The 21,065-nt window shown below is 51.0% G+C and overlaps 1 protein-coding gene across 1 annotated transcript in view; it reads left to right on the top strand.

Annotated features, from left to right (window-relative positions):
- The first annotated feature begins 3,047 nt into the window (after positions 1-3,047).
- Positions 3,048-21,065, top strand: part of SEPT9 (septin 9) — a 169,641-nt gene continuing 151,623 nt past the window's right edge. The window contains exon 1 of the mRNA XM_008577239.1: positions 3,048-3,788. Within this exon, the coding sequence (XP_008575461.1) occupies positions 3,767-3,788 (22 nt within the window). The 5' untranslated portion in view covers positions 3,048-3,766. The remainder of the gene's footprint in view (positions 3,789-21,065) is intronic.

Below are 21,065 nucleotides of genomic sequence, written 5' to 3'. Positions count from 1 at the left end.
AGGTGGTGAGGGGACGAGTGACCAGTGCCTTTCACTTCCGCTCTATGTGGAAGCGGGGGCTCAGTATGCAGACGTTTTCAGTTTGGGGCACAGATTCCCACTGAGGAGGAAAATCAGAACCCAGAAGGTTCTGATGGTAGATTGTGCGTGAGAGCTGGGCCTCGTTCTGGGACAGGAGAGGAGGGGAAGGGCAACCAGGGAGGGCGTGCTGGCAGAGGGGACATCTGACAGAGCCTCAAAAGAGAAACAGTTCCCCAGGCCCAGCTGGAGGGTGAAGAATGGTTGCCTAACTTCTTTCTACGAAATGCCCCAAGCAGATACCAAGCAGCCTGAACACGGCCTTTTGTTCCTGTCTGTGGGCTCGGGCCTTCCCAAGCCAGGGGCTTTAGAGATAGGGCGGTCCTTGCTCCTCCTTCTGACCCTGTCTGGGCCCCCTGCTGCTTCCATGCACAGGGTCTGTGCCTGGTGAGCCCCACTCTGTGATTTGCAGGAGCTATGAACTGGTGAATATAGTGTCACAAAAAAGGTGGCCGGGGATATGCGGGTCACGGGCCTGTGGGGGTGAGGGACAGAGATGCTCCCCTGAGAACTGTCTGGAAGGGGCTGTTGGGTAATGGTGCCCACCCAGGATATGAGCAGGCTGGGGTGGCCAGAAGCTGGAGCTCGTGGGCAGGCACGACCGGAGTTTCCTAATGCTGTGGCCCCGAGGGTCCTGCCTCCCCAGGACAGCAGGCTCTGGTCCAATTTGGGAGAAGCTGGGTTAAACCAAGCCAGGGCCCCTCACCGCAGGACTTCTCAATGTATTTAATGTGCTAATGTGCCTCGTGAATCTAAGCCAGGGATAAAGTTTTACATAACCACGGAAACCTCTTCAGTGTGCCTCTGGAGGGGGCAGCCGCTGTGGGGAACCCACTTCGGGGACAGGGTCTGGACTGACCTTAATGTTTCACCATGAGCAGTGGGGGTTGGCCCCCCTCTCCCCACCCCCCTCTCCGGGGCCCGCCCCCCCATCCCCATCTCCTGGCCTGGCCTTAGCCCACCTCTGCACCCTGCCTCTGAGCCGGCTCATGACTAACGCAGGCCTGTCTTGGAGCCAATCGGTGCTGCCAGGTTTTCGGTTTCAAATTATCCCCTGCTTGGGCCAGAATGCTTGGATTTTTAGGCATGGCTGGGAGATGGACCTTCAGCCAAACTATGCTGTATAAAAGCGAGGGTCACAGCTGTGCTCAGCCATTGCACCAACCACAGCAATGAAACCCAGAGCGTGCACAGCCCCGGCTTCTGCACGAGGCACCCGGGGTGGATGAGGCCACCCCGCCCTGCCCCTTGCCCTGGCTCACTCCCGCATTTCCACTGGTGGCCTGGGACTGTGGCCTTGTGGTCAAGGGCTGCCGCTGCGGGAGTTGGTGCTGGAGACTCTCCTGTGGGATTAACGGGGTTTCTTCTTTATACTTTTTCTGTAGTTTCTAAATTTAATACAGTGAACAGATATTACGTGTATAATCAGAAAAACCAATAAGGAATATTTTTTCAAAATTGGAAAATAGGTTAAATAAACAAACCAGAACACCTTCGTGATTCCCAGCATTCTGAATCAACAGTTATTAGTGGTTGGTTTAACGTAATGTTGTAGAAAAAAATATAATAGAGAACAACTCCAGTGAACATTGGCTCCTGAGTCTGTCCACGGTGCCTGTGTTAGTTTCCCATGGCTGCTGTAGCTAATTACCACCAACCGGGTGCGTTAGAACATGACTGTATTCACTCACAGTTCCAGAGGCCAGAACCCCAAATCAGGATCGCTGGTGTGAAGTCAGGGTGTGGAGGGATCTAGGGGAGCCTCTGGTTCTTGCTTCTCCAGGCGTCTGGTGGCTCCAGGTGCTCCTTGGCTTGTGGCCGCATCACCCCACCTGTCAAGGCAGCACTGTCAGCTCTCTGTGCTCCGTCCTCACCTGGTCTCCCCCCGTGTGTGTGAGATGTCCTTCTGTCTCCTTCTTATATGACACTCTGGGATTGCATTCAGGCCCCACCTGGATAACCCAGGATAATCTCTCCACCTCCAGATCCTTAATCACATTTGCAGAGACCCTTTTTCCAAATAAGGTCATATTTACAGGTTCTAGGGATTAGAACGTGATACCTTTGGTGCCTGAGAGCCCTGGGCCCCCCTGCCTTGGCTGAGACACTGTCCCTACCTTGCAGGCTGCCCTTTAGGGCTGGAAATTGTCCCCCCAAGAAGATGCCCTTGCTTGCCGTCTAGGAGGCTGCATTTGGGGTCCTGTCCCGGGCAGGGAGGGGATGGGGACTGTGGCCTAAAGTTGCATTTCAGGGCCTGTGGCTCTGTTTTCTAGCTGAGAGCTGGCCGTGTGGGGCAGGGGTTGTGAACTCAGAGCCTGGGGGGTGGGGGGCGCAAATAATGAAAATGCGTGAAGGGCTTTTGGGGACTGGAGCAAACCGGAAACTGTGTGTTTCGTCTGAAGGGGGTGGCAGTCTTCAGACCGGCCCGGGTGGCCCGGCAGGAAGGCTTCTCTGGTATGCTCTTTTTTCAAGAAAAGCTGAAAATCTGGAGTTCCCAGGGAAATCGCCAGAGTTCGAAACGTTGGCACGAATACACGTGTTCTTTAAAACAGGGCCAGGCGAACAAGCTGTCTCTGTGTCAGGTTTGAATGAATCCTTGAGGGGATGCTAAAGAGCAGAGCGGACCCCTCACACCCTGGGCACCCACCCTGTAGCCCTCCCCACCCGCTCTGCTGAGTGCCTCGGCCCCTGCCCGGACTCTGACCAGGTGCTGGTGGGGACTGTCCCGGTTGCCAGGTGAGCAGCCCCTGGGGACCCCAGGTGAACAGCCAGACAGGATGCAGCCCTGAGCCCCCAGCCCAGCCCTATGTTCCCAGACAGGCGCTGAGTCTGGGGAAATGGGCGGCAAGAAGACTCCCTCCCTCCCAGGGGACAGCGAGGGACTCACTGACTCATGAATGTGTGGTTGGAATCTTCCAGGAAGTCCCCATCCCGTTCTCCCTCTCGGCTTGGGCGGGGCGGTAGCTCCTTCTGTCTCCGCAGGCTAACGGGACGGGGGTGACTTTGCAGGGATCATCCTAGGCAGGTGTTCCGGAACCTTCTCTCGGCCCGCCTGTCTGGGGTGTGGGGTAGAGGCTGGGCCGTGGAAGGCGAGGCAGGCGCACAGGAACTGGGCTTTTTAAACGCTTAAAGCCAAGGAAATTGCAGCATCGCGGGACGAGGAAAATGAAAGACTTTGGAAGTCGCCAGGAATTTGCCTGTGAGTTGGTTTCCAAGAGGCTAAGTTAAGCATCTCCGAGTGGCTATTAACAAGGAGCGGCGGGGCTGCGGGGGGCGGAGAGAGGCCACGCGGCGCAGGCTGCACGCCGGACCGGGAGCCACCGCCGAGCCAGGCCGGTCCCTGCGCCTGGGGCGGGCCTGGGGGCCTTGGGATCCCTTCGCGGCCCACCTCCGGCCCTCTCTCCTGCCTCTCCTGTTCATATTTCTCTCTTTTTGCTCCCTTTTCCCTCCCGTTCCGAAGAGACAATGCTACTTCAGTTTGGAGCACAAACATATGATCAGCACATGGAAATGTGGTAATTTGGATGCATTCGTGATTGCAACAGATTGAAGAAATTAGACCAGACAAAGAGTGTTTTTTGGAGGAGGAGGAGGAGGCAGAAAGAGGGAGGGCGACCGGGGGGAGATTGCCTCTGAACAGGGGGACGGACGCTGGGACTCCCGCCTGCTGCCAAATACGTCCGTAGGAATGGAGAGGGACCGGATCTCAGGTAGGCACACGGCCGCCTTCTCCCGTTTCTTGCCCGCCCTGCTCCCTGAATTCACAGCTTTATTTATGCTTCGGAAAATAAGCACCCAAGGGTCAGTTGTGCTCAGTTTTGTAGATATATTTCTTTTCTTTTGGACTGCTCTAAGTTCACGGGATGGAATGCTGTTCCAGAAGCTGAGCTCTGCTACTAAGTCTGGCTTTTATTTAGACTCTCCTCTCCCCTCCCTATTTCTCTTTCATTTTGCAACGTGCCACTTCTGCGTCTCACGACCACTGTGAATGCCGAGACTGTTGGCGCCGAAACCCAGGGGAGGGGTGGGGGGACCTGCTTTGGGCGCTCCCATCCGGGGTGGCAGTGGCGTCTGGGACGCTGGCTGATGGTTTGTTTGTCCACCCTGTGGTTGGTTTTTTTGCTGCCAGCCAAAAGTCTGTCTTAGAGGCCACCTTGGTCTCTTCCCTAAATAGCATTTCTGTGCCTTCCTGGCAGTTGATTACAGAGGCAGAAGCTCCCGGCGCTGAGGAGCCGTGCGTGTGTTTGGCTGTGCGCGCACGTGCGCACATTGGCAGGCCCCTTGGAACGGCACAGAGCCATGGGGAGGGGGCATGAACTGACGGGTGGAGAGAAAGGAGGCTCCCCTCTCTTTGTCACCCCAGTTAGAAAATCCTCACTTGCAGGCCAAGCCTCCTTAGTTCCTTCACTCACGCATGGTGTGCGGTGGCTGAGCTCTGGGCGGCAGCATCACCATCGGTAATTACTGTTAATTGCACTGCCTGCCGCTTCTGCTGCCCCAGGTGCTGGTGGACACAGTACAGGGAGGAATCCTAAGAGCAGGAACCACGCTCTGGGCTTCTGGTGTTAGGGCGACCCATGAGTGAGAGTGAGGCTAAGCATGTCACCCCACAAGCGCCATTGGTCCTGGTCTGTTGGTTGCCACTATATGTGTGTTGGGAGTAGGGAGGTTCTAGAGAGAACAGAGAGAAAGAAGGCCCATTTCAGTGGCTCCTCTGAAGGACAGTCCCCTCATCTACTGCTCCCAGGGCCACTCAGATTCCTGATGTGAAGTCAGGACCAGTGAGGCAGCCACCTAGAAGGGAGCCACTCTGATGCTGCCGACAGGGCATGTGCCATTGGGCATGCACAAACAGGATCGCAGACGGACCACGGGAGCTGGGGCAGCCACAGAGGTGGCAGGAGGCACGGCTGTGTCTCGTCTATGTTTGAGCTCAGTGATGTGTGCAGCTGGGGATAGGCGGGCGTGGAGCCAGGGCTCCCTGCTCTCAGTCTGGCTGGGGCTGCAGCGCAGGGGCTGCTGGAAGAGACCCTTGCCAGGCCTGGGTGAGTGGAGCCATCCTCAGAGTGGACCACCTCCAACAGGCAGCTGCACAGACAAGAGAGGGGCCTGCTGCCTCCTCAGCCACCAGCTCCAGGAGGACGATCGCTACACCAACTGGCAGGGGCCTTGGGGAGCCTCGGGTCCAGCCTTCGTTTTATAGGTGACCAAGCTCAGGTCTAGACAGGTGACCACCAGGGGATCTGAGAGCCAGACACAAAGGTGAGGGCTGGTGGTGGCTCTCTGGGGAATCGGAAGTGATGGCAACGTTGGGAACCTCACGGTCTAATTACTCTCCAGAGTGTTCATGAGCTGGACCAAGCGGTCTCTGAAAATGGTCAGCTCCGTGCCTCTAGGACTGCCCCCATCCTTCTGCACCATCCGAGGACAGCACTGCAAAGGGGAATGGGGACCTTCCCTCAGGATGTGCCTTGATGGAAGATTGGTACTTTCTTTTTTTTTTTTTTTCCTTTTTGTCTTTTTTTACTGACTGGTAACGGGATAGCAACCCTCGGTGTCGTGCCCGTACCGGGGACCGGCAACGGGATCGGAACCCTTGGTGTTGCGCCCGCACCGCGCTCAGCCAGTGAGTGGGAACCGGTCTGCACATGGGATCCGAAGAACCCTCGGTGTTGCGCCCGCACCACGCTCAGCCAGTGAGTGGGAACCGGTCTGCACATGGGATCCGAACCCTCGGCGGGAGCGCCGCCACACTCCCAAGCGGCGCACTCTCCAGTGCGCCACGGGGCCGGCCCAAGATTGGTACTTTCTATGAAATCCCCATTTAGATGTGTTTTCATTAAAAAAAACTTATTTTTTTTTTCAAAACTCTGTTGCAAACTGGCTACTATAAGAATAAGAATGAAAATCCCCAAGCTGTTTCTCTAACATGTCCCTCACCCTGGTCATCTTTAACCTTGGTCATTAATTGTCCAATTGAGCTCCTAATCAGTCCCTGGGGGAGTGAGTTCCTGTCCCGTCCCTGGCAGATGACTTTGAACAAGTCACTTGGTGGCCTCGGTTTCCTAACCTACAAAGTGAGGGAGTTGGATCAGTGTGGACCCAAGGTAGCATCCCCCCACCCCCAGTGAGCACCCGAGTGTGTCCCGAGCTTGGTGGGCCTGTGCCTCGCTGTGGGGCTCCCTCCCCGTCACTCTGGACATGCTGGCTCATGCCCCTTTGTCTCACCGTAAGGCAGTGTGACTGCTGCTTTGATCCCATTGCACTCCGGCTGGACGTGGGGCTGGGGGTGAGGATACCGTGCATGTGTGGACAGAGGCCTGCCCGCCACACTTCCACCCACTGGTCTCCAGATATAGCTACGGATGTGCCTGTGTCCCACTGGGCTGGCACTTAAGGTGTGTCCAGCCCCGGCCGCCCAGCAGCTCTCCAGGAAGTATTGGTGGGAGGGGCATGGCCCTGCTCTGATGGGTCCACAGTGATCTGCCCGGCTTCAGGAAGGGGCTTTGGGCAGGTGCTGGTGGCCTCAGGAGCCCTTAGATCTGCTCCCTCTTCCTGCTCTTGGAAGCACCTGGCTCCTGCCTGGTTTGTGAGCCTGGGGCCTGGGTCTTCTTCAGCCCCTCTGGGCTGTGGCCTTCCCCTGCAAAGATGCCAGAGGGATTGCCAGCAGGGCCGGCATGAGTCACGGAGTGGTGACTGGCCGCTGAGGCATGGAAGGCCGTTCATCCGGCCAAGGGTCGGGGGTTTTTTTGTTCTGGACTGGTTTTGTGGCTTTTACAAATTAAGCAGTTTTATCTTGTTCCAAGAGCTTGTATTTCAGGAGGGAGAGAATCTCCAAGAAGGGAACTTTCCACTGGGGAGCTGTTACCCAGCTTAGCTGGGCCCGGGCCATGTGGGTGAGCTGTAGGCAGGGAACGAGGAAGTCTCTGCAGGGTCATAAATGCTGGTGTGGGATCCTAGAAGGGCCTGGGCTGTGCTGTCCCTGGACATCTGCCCCTGACTGCCCAGTGCAGTGGGGCACAGAGCCAGAGTGCAGCCCTTCTCAGGGTGGGCCCTCTGTCATGGATGGGCAGGGAGCTGAATGAAGCCCCAACGGGGGTGGCGCCTCAGTCCTCACTTGTCCCTTCTGTCCCTCGCTTTGCTGCCTCTGATGGTCTCTGAGTCCCCTGGGGAATTCCTACCCCGGCCTGGACAGAAGCTGCAGGTTGTAAGCTTCCTGGTCTGCACTTGCCCTCTCTGGCTCGGCTTTCCTGTCTCCAGGAGGAGATGGTGGCCTGAAGCCCTCCTACCCTCCTCCTGCTCTGACCCGTGGGGATGGTGGTCCCTATAGTGGCTTTCTGGAGCCACCGTAACCAAGCACCACAACTGGGTGGCTCAAAACAGCAGAAATTTATGTACTCACAGTTCTGGTGGCCAAAAGCCCTGGATGAAGATGTGGACAGGGTTGGTTCCCTCTGGAGGCCCTGAAGGATAAGTGCCTCCAGGCCTCTTCCAGCTTGTGGGGGCTGCCAGCGCCCTCAGCGCTCCTTGGCTTGTGGCTGCATTGCTGCCATCTCTGCCCCATTGTCACTTGCCTTCTTTGGTGTTCCGAATCTCCCTCTGCCTTCCTCTTAGGACACTCGTCACTGTGTTCAGGGCCCACTGGGTAATCCAAAATGATCACATCTCAAGATCTTTAACTTAATTACATCCACAAAGACCCTTTTTCCAAATAAGGTCACCTTCACAGGCTCCAGGTAGATGTGAATTTTGGGAGCCACCACTCACACCCCCCACAGTCCCCATGTGTCCTGGATGCACAGATAGTCCCATGTCCGAGACCCCTTGCCGGCCTGCTCTGGGCCTTTGGTGTGGCCACCAGCCTTTTCCACATGGTCACTTACCCCTGGTGAGGTGTGGGAGACTTGGCCCGTGTGGAATTCCAGGAGTGGCCTAGAGCCCGCCCGGCTCCCCTTCCACACATCTTCCTGCCTGCGGTGAGCCCTGCTGTGCACCCCTGTCCCCCCCCACACTCAGCTGCCTGTGGAGGGGCAGGGGGACTGAGGCACAGGGGTAGTCCCCGAGACAGAGTGGACCTGGGGACTAGGCTCACAGAATGAGAGGTCCGCGTGATTTTTTTCCAAGTCCCAAATTGGGTCTGTCCAGAAATTTTTCTGATTCAATAATTTAGTTGTATGGAACGTCCTCTAATGAACATCGCATTGCTATGCATTAAAGAACTGCCTTAAATAACCACGTGGCATGAGATTGGTACTGTCCCAGCTGTGTGGGGCAGTCACCGAAGCCATTCTGGACTGCAAAGGCTCGGGGCACCCAGGGCTCTGTGCTGGACTCTGGACTCTTTTTAAAAAAATTGTAGTAAAATATACATAACATAAGACTTACCATTTTAACGATTTTTAGGTGTCCAGTTAGGTGGCTTTAAGTACATTTACAGTGTTGTGCACCCCACTCTCCACCTCCAGATCTTTTTCATCTTGCAAACGGTCCCCACTCTCCACCTCCAGATCTTTTTCATCTTGCAAAACTAAAACTCTGCACCCATTAGATATAGCATACATTATACGAAGTTATACGAGGGATTAACGGGGTTTCTTCTTTATCATTTACAGTGTTGTGCAACGGTCCCCACTCTCCACCTCCAGATCTTTTTCATCTTGCAAAACTAAAACTCTGCACCCATTAGACACTAATTCCCCATTCTGCCTTCTCCCCGGCCCCTGGTAACCACCGTTCTACCTTCCGTCCATGAATTTGACTACTCTAGGGACTTCACATAAGTGCAACCTTACAGTATTTGTCCTTTTGTGACGGGTTTATTTCACTGGCATAATGTCCTCAAGGTTCATCCCTGCTGTAGCGTGCGCCAGAATTCCCTTCCTTTTTAAGGCTGAATATTACATTGTGCGGATGGACCACGTCCTGTGTATCCAGTCATCTGTTGACGGACACTGGGCTGCTTCCACCTTTTGGCTGCTGTGAATGATGCTGCTGTGAACATGGGTTGCAGGCATCAGTCCAGGTCCCTGTTTTCAGTTCCTTTGGGTCTGTACCTGGGAGTGGAACTGCTGGGTTCCGTGCGTAACTTTTTGAGGAACGGCCGCACTGTTTTCCACGGTGACGGTACCGTCTTGCACTCCCACCAGCTGTGCTCAGGGCTCCAGTCTCTCCACACGCTTGCCCACGCTGTCGTTTTCTCTTTTATTGAGAGTGGCCATCCTAATGGATGTGAAATCATCTTCATAATCATATTGTGGCTTTGATTTGCATTTTCCTGATGGTTAGTGGTGCTGAGCACCTTTCCATGTGCATCTTGGCATTGCGCGCATCTTCTTTGGAGAAATGTCTCTTCAAATCCTTTGCCCATTTTTGAATTGAGTTGTTTATGTTTTTGTCGTTGAGTGTTAGGAGTTGTCTGTACATTCTGGACATTAACCCCTTATCTGCTATGCGATTGGCAGATGTTTTCTTCCATTCCTGGGTTGCCCTCTTACTTTGTTGATAATATTCTTTGATGCTCAAAAGTTCTAAATGTTGATGAAGTCCAATTTATCTGTTCTATTCTTTCGTTGCCTGTCCTCCTGGTGTCATGTTCAAGACATCACTGCCAAATCCAATGTCATGAAGGTTTTTCTCTATATTTCCTTTATTTAATTTTTTTTTTGGTGGCGGGGTGGTGTGGTGAGATTGGCTGTCTGTGTGTCAGGGCGTGGGGGCCTTAGTGTCCATCAGTCTGTTCCCACGCTCAGCTCTCCTTCTCAGGAAGCCTCTCTGTCCCTTTTCTCCTTCTTTGCATCTGCTGCCTCCTGCTCAGAGTTGGTCACCCTGGAGTCCTCCCCTCTGATTTGGACACAAGCCTCTGTCCTGAGTCTGCCATCCAAACCTTTGTGCCCTAAGCCCTCCAGCACAAGTGTCAGCTTTACCACCCATGTGTGGATTCCACTGTGACCCACTCAGTGGCTGAATTAAGAACCCCCAGTCCTTTTTTGGGTGTGTATGTGGGTTTTTTCTGTGTATGTGTGTGTGTGTGCGTGTGCGCGCACGCACACGCAGCTGGCCAGAACAGGGATCCGAACCCGTGACCTTGGGGTTATAAGGCTGAGCTCTAAACAACTGAGCTAACTGACCAGCCCTCCCTTCTATTCCCCTAGGAACGGGAGGCCGGCCTTACCCTTAGCAGAAGTGGAGCGTGGGGTCCTCAGCCTTCCCTGCCTCTTGGTGCTCTAGGGGTTGGCTCGTCACCCCAAGAAGCACTTGCCATCCTTATACAGCATCCCACACCCTCCTCCCCGCCCCCACCTCTTCTTCCAAGGGGACATCTCTGCCTCCCTTCCTCCCCCTCCCCCATCCCCACACACATGGTCAGGTCAACCCAACAACCTGTGACCTCAGCATTACACACATACACTTCCCTTGCTTGTAATTCATTGGTTCATTCATTCATTTATTCATTTAACAAATGGGTGCTCTCTGTGTACTTGGCACTGGGGTACAATGGAGAACAAAACCAGACAGTCTTTGTCTTCATGGAACTGCATGAGCACAGAGTCACATCAACAGATGTAGGATACTGGCAGTGACCAGAGTTGCAAAGGGGAGACCTGTGGTGTATGGGAGCCTGAGGTTGGGGTAGGCCAGGTCAGGAAGGGCTCCCCGGGGGAAGAGACCTTTGGGCTGAGCTCCAAAGGGTGAGGAGTAAACCAGGCTCAACCAAGCATGCGTGGGGTAGCATCACAGGCAACGGCAGCTGCGCAAAGGCCCTGCACTGTGAGGGTCCAAGAGGCAGTGGGAGTCGGGGTTGAGAGAGGCCTGTCTAGGCTACAACTTCCTAGCGGCCGTAGAGGCTTTCTTCTCAGTCTTGCAGGTTACAGGGGTCTGTCTCTCCCTCTCTGCTGTGTCCCAGTGTCTTGCTCAGTGCTGGCACATGGCGGGGCCCTGTGACACCTGTTGAGTGGAGAATCAGAAGGCCATGGAAGGCGGAGTGGCTCCCGGACGTGGTCTTGTTGGGGACTCAGCCTTCAGCTGCACACTCCGCAGGGGGTGTTGGTGTCCGTTCTGGGGCTGCCTTGGCTCAAGCCCACCCTGACAGGGAACCCAAGAGTCCCCCGAGGGGGGTCCTAAAGCCCAGGGCTGGTCTGGCCCAGTGTGCAGGAAGGGCAAAGTTGGTGAGTTCTGATGAGCGGGGGCTGGGCAAGGGATGGGCGTGGGGGTGGGTAGATCTCTTAACCAGTGGCCCAAGTTTGGAGGACTGTTTTGGGCCCCGGGCTACACCTTGAACTCAGGACCGAGAGCAATGCAGATTTCAGCTCACAGAGGTGTCTCTGTGCTTGTGGAGTTGGGACGTGCCTTTATACCTCTGCTCCATGGACCCACCTCCCTTCTTTTTTTACAAATAGGGAACTGACTTGAGCAAAGCTGTGATTTAGCAACACACCCCTTGGAATCGGTGAAGAGGCACCGGCTCTGAGACTTTGCTATGAGAACTTGAAAATGCTGGCTGGCTGGGCCCATCTGCCAGAGCAGGTGGTGTGGTGGGGCCGCGGGCTGGGGATGGCAGTGGTCCCCACCCAGGACGCCATGTCAACGCTGCTTTCCTAACTCCAATGACCCGCTTGCCTCCTCTGCTCGAGTTCACCGCAGGCCATCAGGTCCTCAGCAGACACAGGTTGTTCCCGCTTACCTGGCGAATATTTATTGGGTTCTTGGCCTGCAATGAGGAGCGCAAAAGACACAGTCCCTGGTCACTTGGGACTTACAGTCTGAATGGGATGTCAGGAAGTAAACAAATAAACAAATCGGTAGATGAGGTTAGACAAGAAGAGACTAAGTACATACAGATGGTGTGACTGCTGCAAGGTGTGTGCGGGCGGGGGACCATCACAAGTCCTCCCTAAGGGGTGGCACTGAGCTGACTCTTGAAGGACCCGACCAGGCCAAAGTCCAGGGGAAGGAAGAGTGTCCAGGCAAAGGGGACAGCAAGTGCAGAGGCCCCGAGGTTGAAACCTCAGGCTGGAGTGCGTCATTAAGGGGAAGGGCAGGTGGGAAGCTGGCGGGGTAGGCGGGGCCTCGGAGGCCCTGGCCAGGGCTGGTTCTGTTCTCGGTGTGGTGGGACCTCAGTGCCCTGCGGCTGCTGACAATGGCCGGTGGCAGAGAGGGAGGAGAAGCAGGGAGGCCTGGAGGGGAGGAGGCCGCTGCATCGCTGCAGTTGGAGACGGAGGGTGTCTTTGATTGCTGGGTGGACCCAGTGGTGGAAGAGGCCACCGGATCTGAGTGGAGGCCAGCTCTGCCCAGCCTTGCCCTGCCCTGCCCTGTCCTGGGGGCTGCTGTCTGTAGGAGGGAGCACTTGTGGTGTCTGAGCCTGGAGCCTACTGTCTATGGTTTGGTGGCTTGGCTGAGGCTAAAGTGTCCTGAGTCCTGGGAAGACATCCCCAGGAGCCGGCAGGCTGCAGGTGGGAATGTGGCGGCAGAAGGGAAGCCTTGCTCGGAGCCTCGTTCCCTCATGTCTTGTGGGGTTCTGTGGCTCAGGCAGGGGATGGTGAGCCCAGAGTCATGCACCAGAGGCCCCCCGGTGTCCCCAACCCATGCGGCGGCCCTTGTGCTTGGTGCTTGAGGACTGATGTCCCATCCCACCGGCCTCTGGGTGTGGAAATCCAGAACATTGTCAACTGTCCCTTGGAGCTGAGGTTCAGTTAGAACCCCCCTCCCACGATTGAAGCACCAGCCAGGGCTGAGGGTTCTGATAGCGTCCAGTAGGAGACGAGGGCTGCAGACTCAGGTGGCTGCAGCGTGTCCAGGCAGGGGATGGAGGCTGAGGACTGATGTCCCATCCCACCGGCCTCTGGGTGTGGAAATCCAGAACATTGTCAACTGTCCCTTGGAGCTGAGGTTCAGTCAGAACCCCCCTCCCACGATTGAAGCACCAGCCAGGGCTGAGGGTTCTGATAGCGTCCCCGGGCGAGGCCAGTAGGAGACGAGGGCTGCAGACTCAGGTGGCTGCAGCGTGTCCAGGCAGGGGATGGAGGTAAAGCGCAGGGTTGGCTGCAGCCCCCTGCCCTCCTGCTCCCTCCCCAGCTCCATGTCCCACTGGACTTCCTGCCCTTGCCCCTCTGCATCTGTCTCTCCCCACGGGTGGACCCTCCAAGACTGCCCTCCTGGCTGCCTCCCCACGTCTTCTCCTTGAGGACAGACCCCTCCCTCCACTGTGCCCCCGGGCTTCACTGTGTGCTGCCCAGGAAAGGTGGGCTTGGGGAAGCTGGCCCTCTCAGGGTGCCCGCTGTGTGCCCAGCGTCTCCCTCTGCTGCTCAGATACTCCTGGGAGCCGGGCCCGCCTCACACTGTAGGGCTGGTGCAGGAAGGAAGGGGCTGCTCAGGGAACCAGCTCTCCTGCCACTGCCGGCCCCCAGGGTTTGGATGGCAGGGAGGGACACCCTTTGGAGGAGCCATGATGTGGGCTCATGGATCACGGGACCAGCACCACCCCCTGCTCGTGAGGGCTCCGAGCTGCTACCTCCCCAGCTCCTGAGATTTGGGGCCAGCTCTTTAGTTGGCTTGGGCTTGGCCAGGCCCTCGGGCAGCCTTTCGTGGGTTCTTCCTTCATCCTTTTCTGGGCAGTGTTTCTGCCTGACCATTGCGGGGTCCTGGGGACGAGAAGCACAGGTGTGATTGTCAAGCAGCAGAAGCGTCTCCGTGGGGCCCAGGGCCTCTCCTTTCCGTGGCTTCACTCCTGGCTGGTCTCCCTCCCTGTCCCTGTGCTCCAGATTCTCACACTGGGCAGCCCTCAGTCTGGACTTTGCCACCCACTTCTGTCCTCCTTAGCCCCGGATGGCTTGTCCCTCCAGCCAGCACGCAGGGTCCAGCAGGGGTCCTGGTGCTGTGTCCCAGGTAGCAGATTCAATCCAAGGATTCAGTCTCTCAGCTCACAGCGGATGTCACCATTGGTAATAATTAAAGAACTTCTGACTTCAACATATGTACACATTCAAGGGTCTTCAGAGTGTCCTGGTACTGATGTTATCATGTCCAGGGGAGAGAGGAAGGGGCTGGGGTGAGGGTGGGCTGAGGACTGTGCTCTACCTGGAGAGGGTGGTCTCGGGCCGTGACTCTGATGTGTTTATGGGTAGACAGGGGTGTCCACTGGGGATTGGATGCTGAAGTGTGGGCAGGGGGGGTTGTTTTCTGGAGATGCATCAGCACCCCGAGATTTACCGCAGTGGCCGGCCCAGCCTTGGGAGGCAGGACAGGGGATGGCTGCTGGAAGGAGGGGGAGGACACAGGTGCACAAAGCCTTTCGTCCAGCAGGTGGTGGTGCAGGCTCTCCAGAGCCCAGCTCTCTGGGGTTTGCATTTTTGCTGAATTTGTGTCAGAAGCTGCCCCTGGTGTAGTTTCCACTGACTGTGGCTGCTCACTGCAGACGAGGAGGGTGGCAAGTGGAGAGAATGGGAACACCGAGGGGACAGAAGGAGCCTCCTCCGGCTCAGGTGCGGGGAGCGAGCCCTTGGGATTCCTGTCCCAACAGGGTGGGGCAAGTGAGGGTTGGAAGCTCAGGGACTGGGGAAGGCTGGGTCTTCGGAGAAAAGGAGGGGTCTTCTGCCACCTTTTTTGTTTTTGTTTTTCTTTTTTCCTTTAAATAATCCAAAGAGATGAAAACCACCTCTTTTATTGTAGTTTATTTTTCATATTTTGGGTTGATATGTCTCGATCTCTTTTGAAGTTTTCTGACTTTCTACTATGAAAATTTTCAAACATAGGGCCGGCCCAGTGGCGCACTGGAGAGTGCGCTGCTTGGGAGTGCGGCGGCGCTCCCGCCGAGGGTTCGGATCCCATGTGGTGACCGGTTCCCGCTCACTGGCTGAGTGCGGCGCGGGCGCAACACCGAGGGTTGCGATCCCGTTGCCGGTCCCTGGTATGGGCGCGACACCGAGGGTTGTGACCCCGTACCGGTCAGTAAAAAAAAAGACAAAAAAAAAAAGGAAAAAAAAAAAAAAATTCATGGCAATTCATGCCCCAACCAGCAATGCATGCGAGCACCTGTCTCCTGGCATCCTCCCCAGCACGGGCTGGTGGTGCCCCTCTTCTTAACTCTGCCAAGTCCATTGCTGATGTTTTCACGTGAACCTCCTGGGCCACCAACAGGGGTGAACATCTTGTGACATTTTCACAGATTATTTGACTGTCCTCTTCTGAAAAGTACCAGAGCTCATTTTCATTACACCTTTACAAATTGAGCTAACTTCATTTTTAAATTTTAAGTTGTAGGGGCTCTCTGTATTTTTCAAGGAGTTAATTACCTGTCATGTGTTACCAATATTTTTTGTAGTTGTCTTCTGCCTTGGTAATAACAACATAATACCATAAACAGCTCCTGAGTGTTTTTCTTATAAGGCTTCCGAATTCCAAAATTAAATACTCTCAATTTTCCTAAATGTATTAGTTTTTATATCTAGAGCTTAAGCCATGAAATTCATATTTCTATGGTTTCTAGAGTTAGCTAACTTTGTTCTCACACAGATGGATAGCCCATTATGCCCGTCACTTATTAAATCAACTACATCTTTTCCCAAGTGAACTGAAACGCACCTTAGGCCTTATATTAGCAGTATATGTAGAAATACACACTCAGATGTATTCAAGTTCCTGTGACATTCCTCTTATCTATTTGTCTGCTCCTGTGTCATACATTTCCTATCTGATTTCTGTGCCTTACAGTAGACTAATTTCCAAAGTTTTCTTGGCTATTCTTAGATAGCCTGGATATTTAGATATTATTACAAAAGATACTTTTTTACAAATAAACCTTAAAATAGGGCCGGCCCGGTGGCGCACTGCTACAGTGCGCCGCTTGGGAGTGTGCCGGCGCTCCCGCCGAGGGTTCGGATCCCACATACAGACCGGCTGCTCACTGGCTGAGCGAGGTGCAGGGGCAACACCGAGGGTTGCGATCCTGTTGCCGGTCCCGGTCCAGTACGGGCGCGACACTGAGGGTTGCGATCCGTTGCCGGTCACGAAAAAAGACAAAAAAAGGAAAAAAAAAAAAAAAAAAGAGACTGCCAGATCTTCTCCCAAAGTGGCTGTAGTATTTCGCACTCCCAAAACACATGAGTTCCAGTTGCTCCCAATCCTCACCACCATTTGGTGCTTTCACTCTTAAATGCTAGTCACTCTGGGGGGGAGTGTGGTGACATCTCAGTGTGGCTCTAACTTGTATTTGCCTGATGACTGATGCTATTGAACACGTTTTTGTGTACTTACGAGCTATTCATATTTTCTGCATGGTGAAATGTCTTTTCAAATCTGTTGCCCACTTTAAAATTGGGTTGCTTGGCTTTTTCTTATTCTTTCTGGGTACTGATCTTTTGTCATATGTATGTTTTGCAAATATTTTATTCCCATCAGTGGCTTGCTTATTCACTTTCTCGATGGTATCTTTTAATAAGCAAAAGTGTCATTTTAATTTGATGATGTCTAATTTAACAAGTTTCTTTCTTTGTGGTTATCATTTTCTGTGATCTTTATTAGAAACCTTTGCCTACACCAAGTTGCAAAGATATTTTCTTTTTTTTTTTTCCATTTTGTCTTTTTTCGTGACCAGTAACGGGATCGCAACCCTTGGTGTTGCGCCCGCACCGCGACCGGCAACGGGATCGCAACCCTCGGTGTCGCGCCTGCACCATGCTCAATCAGTGAGCGGACCGGTCTCTATATGGGATCCGAACCCTCGGCGGGAGCGCTGCCGCACTCCCAAGCACCGCCACGCTCCACCGAGTGTGCCACCGGGCCGGCCCTGCAAAGATATTTTCAATGCTTTCCTTTAAAAGGTTTATTAGTTGTAGCTTTTTGAATCAACTTTTGTGTATGGTGTGAGGTAGGGGGGGTCAAGGTTTGTTTTGTCATTGTTTTATGTGTATATCCAGTTGTTACTACTTTATTTGTTGAAAAGAGGTTTGTTCCCCCATTGGGTTGTTTTGGCACCTATGCTGAAAGTTAATTGAATATTTGAGTGTACGTGTATATCTGTGTTCTCTTTTCTGTTCCCTTAATTGTTCTACTTTGCCAGTACCACATTCTCTTGATTACTATAGCTTTATAAAGTCTTTGTATCTGTTAGTATAAGTCTTCTCACTTTGTTCTTTTTAAAAATTGTTTTGGCTATTCTAAATTCTTTGCATTTTAGGGGCTGGCCCGTGGCTCACTCGGGAGAGTGCGGTGCTGAGAACACCAAGGCCACGGGTTCGGATCCTATATAGGGATGGCCGGTTAGCTCACTGGCTGAGCGTGGTGCAGACAACACCAAGTCAAGGGTTAAGATCCCCTTACTGGTCATCTTTTAAAAAAAAAAAATAAATAAATAAAATAAATTCTTTGCATTTTCATATAAATTTTAGAATCAGGTTGTCAAATTTAATGAAAAATTCACTAGGTTACATTTGGGTTTGTGTAAATCTATAGATTAGTTTGGGGGGAATTAATATCCTAACAATATTGAATCTTCTGGTTCATGAACATGGTAATTCTTTATTTTTTCAAATTTCTCTCAACAGTGTTTTGTAGTTTTCAGTATAGAGGGCTGGCACTGCATTTGTTAAATTCGTTCTAAGTATTTTACATTGTTTGATATTATAATACATGAATGATTTTCTATTGACCCTCTTGAAGTGCAATTTCTGTACCACAATGAAGATCCATTTGAAGTGGATAATTTGCTGAGTTTTTGCAGTTGTATACATCTGCAAAACCACCACCACAATCAAGGTATTTTGTGCCCCTTTGCAGCTCCCCTTCCTATACCCAGCCCCAGGCAACCACTGATCCCTGCGTGTTAGTTTCCACATTTGAGAGTTTTATATAAATGGAATCATACCTATGTGTTCTTTTTTGTTTAGCCTCTTCTACTTGGCATAATATTTGAAAGATTCATCCATGTTGCAGGTACTGGTAGCTCCTTCCTTTTTATTGATCAATAATATTTCATTTAATGGACATAACTCATTTTGTTTACCCATTTACCTGTTGGTGGACGTTTGGGTTCCTTATAGTTTTTGGTTATTGTGAATAAAGCTGTTATGACCATTTGTGTACAAGTCATTTTGCGAACATATGTTTTCATTTATCTTAAATAATTACCTAGGGATGGAATGACTAGGGTGTATAGCAAGGGTGAGTTTCACTTTTTAAAGAAAATGCTAAATAGTTTTTTAAGTGACTGCACCATTTCACACTTCCACCAGTAATTTATGAGGTTTCAGTTGCTTTACATCTTCACTAAAACTTACTACTGTGAGTCTTTTAAATGTTAGCCATTCCAGAGTGCAGGAGGTGGTATCTGACTGTGTTTTTATTTTGTATTTCTCTGATGACTGATGATGTCACACATCTTTACAGGTGCCTATTAGCCATTTATATAGCTTCCTTTGTAAAATGTCTGTCCAAATCTTCTCCCTTTTTAAAATTGGGCTGAGTCACGTATTCTTTATGTATTCTAGATACAAGTCCTTTGTCAGATATACGAGTATGTATTGTGAATATTCCTTCCCACTTTGTTCCTTGCCTTTTTGCTTTCTTATTTCAGTGAGCAAAATAATTTTATTTTGACAAAGTCTAGTTTATCAATTTTTTCTAGTATGGTTTGTGCTTTTTGTGACCTATGTAAGAAATCTTTGCTCACCCTGAAGTCAAAAAAAAAATGTTTTCCTATGTTTTCTTCTGAAAATTTCATAGTTTTATATTGTTTTGTTCTATAATCCATTTAAAATCAATTTCTGTACATGGTTTGAGGTCAGCCTTTTTTTTTCTTCTGTATTGACATCCAGTTATTCTATCACCATTTGTCAAAAAGACATTCCTTACTCTATCAAGTTACCTTGAAACCTTTGTTGAAAATCAATTGACTATATATGTGGGTCTATTTTGGGACTGTACCATGTTTTATTGATATCTATTTTTTTCTCAGTACCACATGTCTTAATTAATGATGCTTTATAGTAAGTCTTGAGATAACATCTCCCAACATGTCAAAAACATTAGTTTAAATATTCTAAGTCCTTTGAATTTTTTTAACATTTTAGAAATAGCTTGTCAACTTCTACAAAAATGTGGTGTGAATTTTGATTGAGATTGTGTTGAATCTATACATCAATTTAGGGAGAATTGACATTTTAATAATATTGAGTCTTTTCATCTTATAAATATGGTATGTCTGCATTTAAAAATATTTTTCAGGGCCGGCCCATGGCTCACTTGGGAGAGTGTGGTACTGATAACACCAAGGCCACAGGTTCAGATCCCATATAGGGATGGCCAGTTAGCTCACTTGGGAGAGTGTGGTGTGCCTTGTTGCATTGGTTAGAACTGCTAGTACATCACTGAACAGAAGTGGTGAGTGAACATGCTTGTCTTATGCCAGAACTTATAATGCTAATTCTAGATTTATTATATATGCCCTTCGCCAGATTGAGGAAATTCCCTTCTATTCTTAATTTGCTGAGTTTTCAGCATGCATGGGTATTGACTTTTATAAGTGTTTTTTCTGTGTCTGTTGAAATTATCATTGTTTTCTCCTTTATTCTGTTAATACTGTGAATTACAAAGATTGATTTTTTAATATTAAACTAACCCTGCATTCCTGGAATAAGTCCAAATTTGTTGTGATATATAATCCTTTTATATATTGGTGGTTTTGATTTGCCTAGTTTTTTGTTAAGAATTTTTGCATGTAAATTTATGAGGGATATTGGTGTGGTTTTCTGTTTGTCTGTTTGTTTTGGTATGTCTTTGTCAGAGCTATTTTGGCCTTATAAAATGAGTTTGGAAGTATTCTCTTTTCTCTGTTTTCTGCAAAAGTTTGCATAAGATTGCTGTTATTTCTTCTTTAAATGTTTGATAGAATTCACCAAGGAAGCCATCTGTACCTAGAGTTTTCTTCTTGGAAGGTGTGTTTTTTTTTTTAAATTACAAATTCAATTTAATACAGAGCGAGAGAGAGAATTATTCAGATTTTTTACTTCCTTTTGTGTTAATTTTTTTTTCCTTTTTGTCTTTTTTACTGACTGGTAACGGGATCGCAACCCTCGGTGTTGCATCCGCACCACGCTCAGCCAGTGAGCAGGAACTGGTCTCTATATGGGATCCGAACCCTCGGCGGGAGCACCACCATGCTCCCAAGCAGCGCACTCTCCAGTGCGCCACCGGGCCGGCCCTTTTGTGTTAATTTTGATAAATTGTATTTTGGAGAAATTTGTCCATTTCATGTAAGTTGTTGAGTTTATTTATATGAAGTTGTTCATAATATTTTCTTGCTATCATTTTAATGTCTATAGGATCTGTACGGATAACATTTCATTCTTTTTTTTTTTTTTCTTTTTGTCTTTTTTACTGACTGGTAACGGGGTTGCAACCCTCGGTGTCGCGCCCGTACTGGGGACCGGCAACGGGATCGCAACCCTTGGTGTTGCGCCCTGCAGCGCGCTCAACCAGTGAGCGGGAACCAGTCTCCACATGGGACCCGAACCCTCGGTGAGAGCACCGCCGCGCTCCCAAGCGGAGCACTCTCCAGTGCGCCACCGGGCCGGCCCAACATTTCATTCTTAATATTGTTAATTTATGTTCTCCACTTCTCTGTTTCTCTCATAAGTCTAGCTATGAGTTTATCAATCTGTAGATCTTTTTAAAGAATCAGCTTTTGACTTTTTAAAAAAAATATTTTTCATTTCCTTGACTTCTGTCTTATCTTCATTACTTCCTTCTACTTACTTTGGTATATTAGTCAGAGCCCAGTCAGGAAACAGAAACCACACCAGTAATTTGAATAACAACTTGCAATATAAAGTATTATTAACTGGTGAAAGGTGATTAACTGCTAAAAGGAGTAACAAAGGTGTGATATAAAAAATATATATTTTGGGCCGGCCCGGTGGCGCACTGGATAGTGCGCCGCTTGGGAAGCGCGGCGGCGCGCCCGCCGCGGGGTCGGATCCCACACACAGACCGGGTCC

This window comes from Galeopterus variegatus, unplaced genomic scaffold (genome assembly GCF_000696425.1).
Source record: "Galeopterus variegatus unplaced genomic scaffold, G_variegatus-3.0.2 Scaffold1466, whole genome shotgun sequence".
NCBI classification, from domain to species: domain Eukaryota; kingdom Metazoa; phylum Chordata; class Mammalia; order Dermoptera; family Cynocephalidae; genus Galeopterus; species Galeopterus variegatus.
This window is presented reverse-complemented; position numbering and strand designations above follow the sequence as displayed.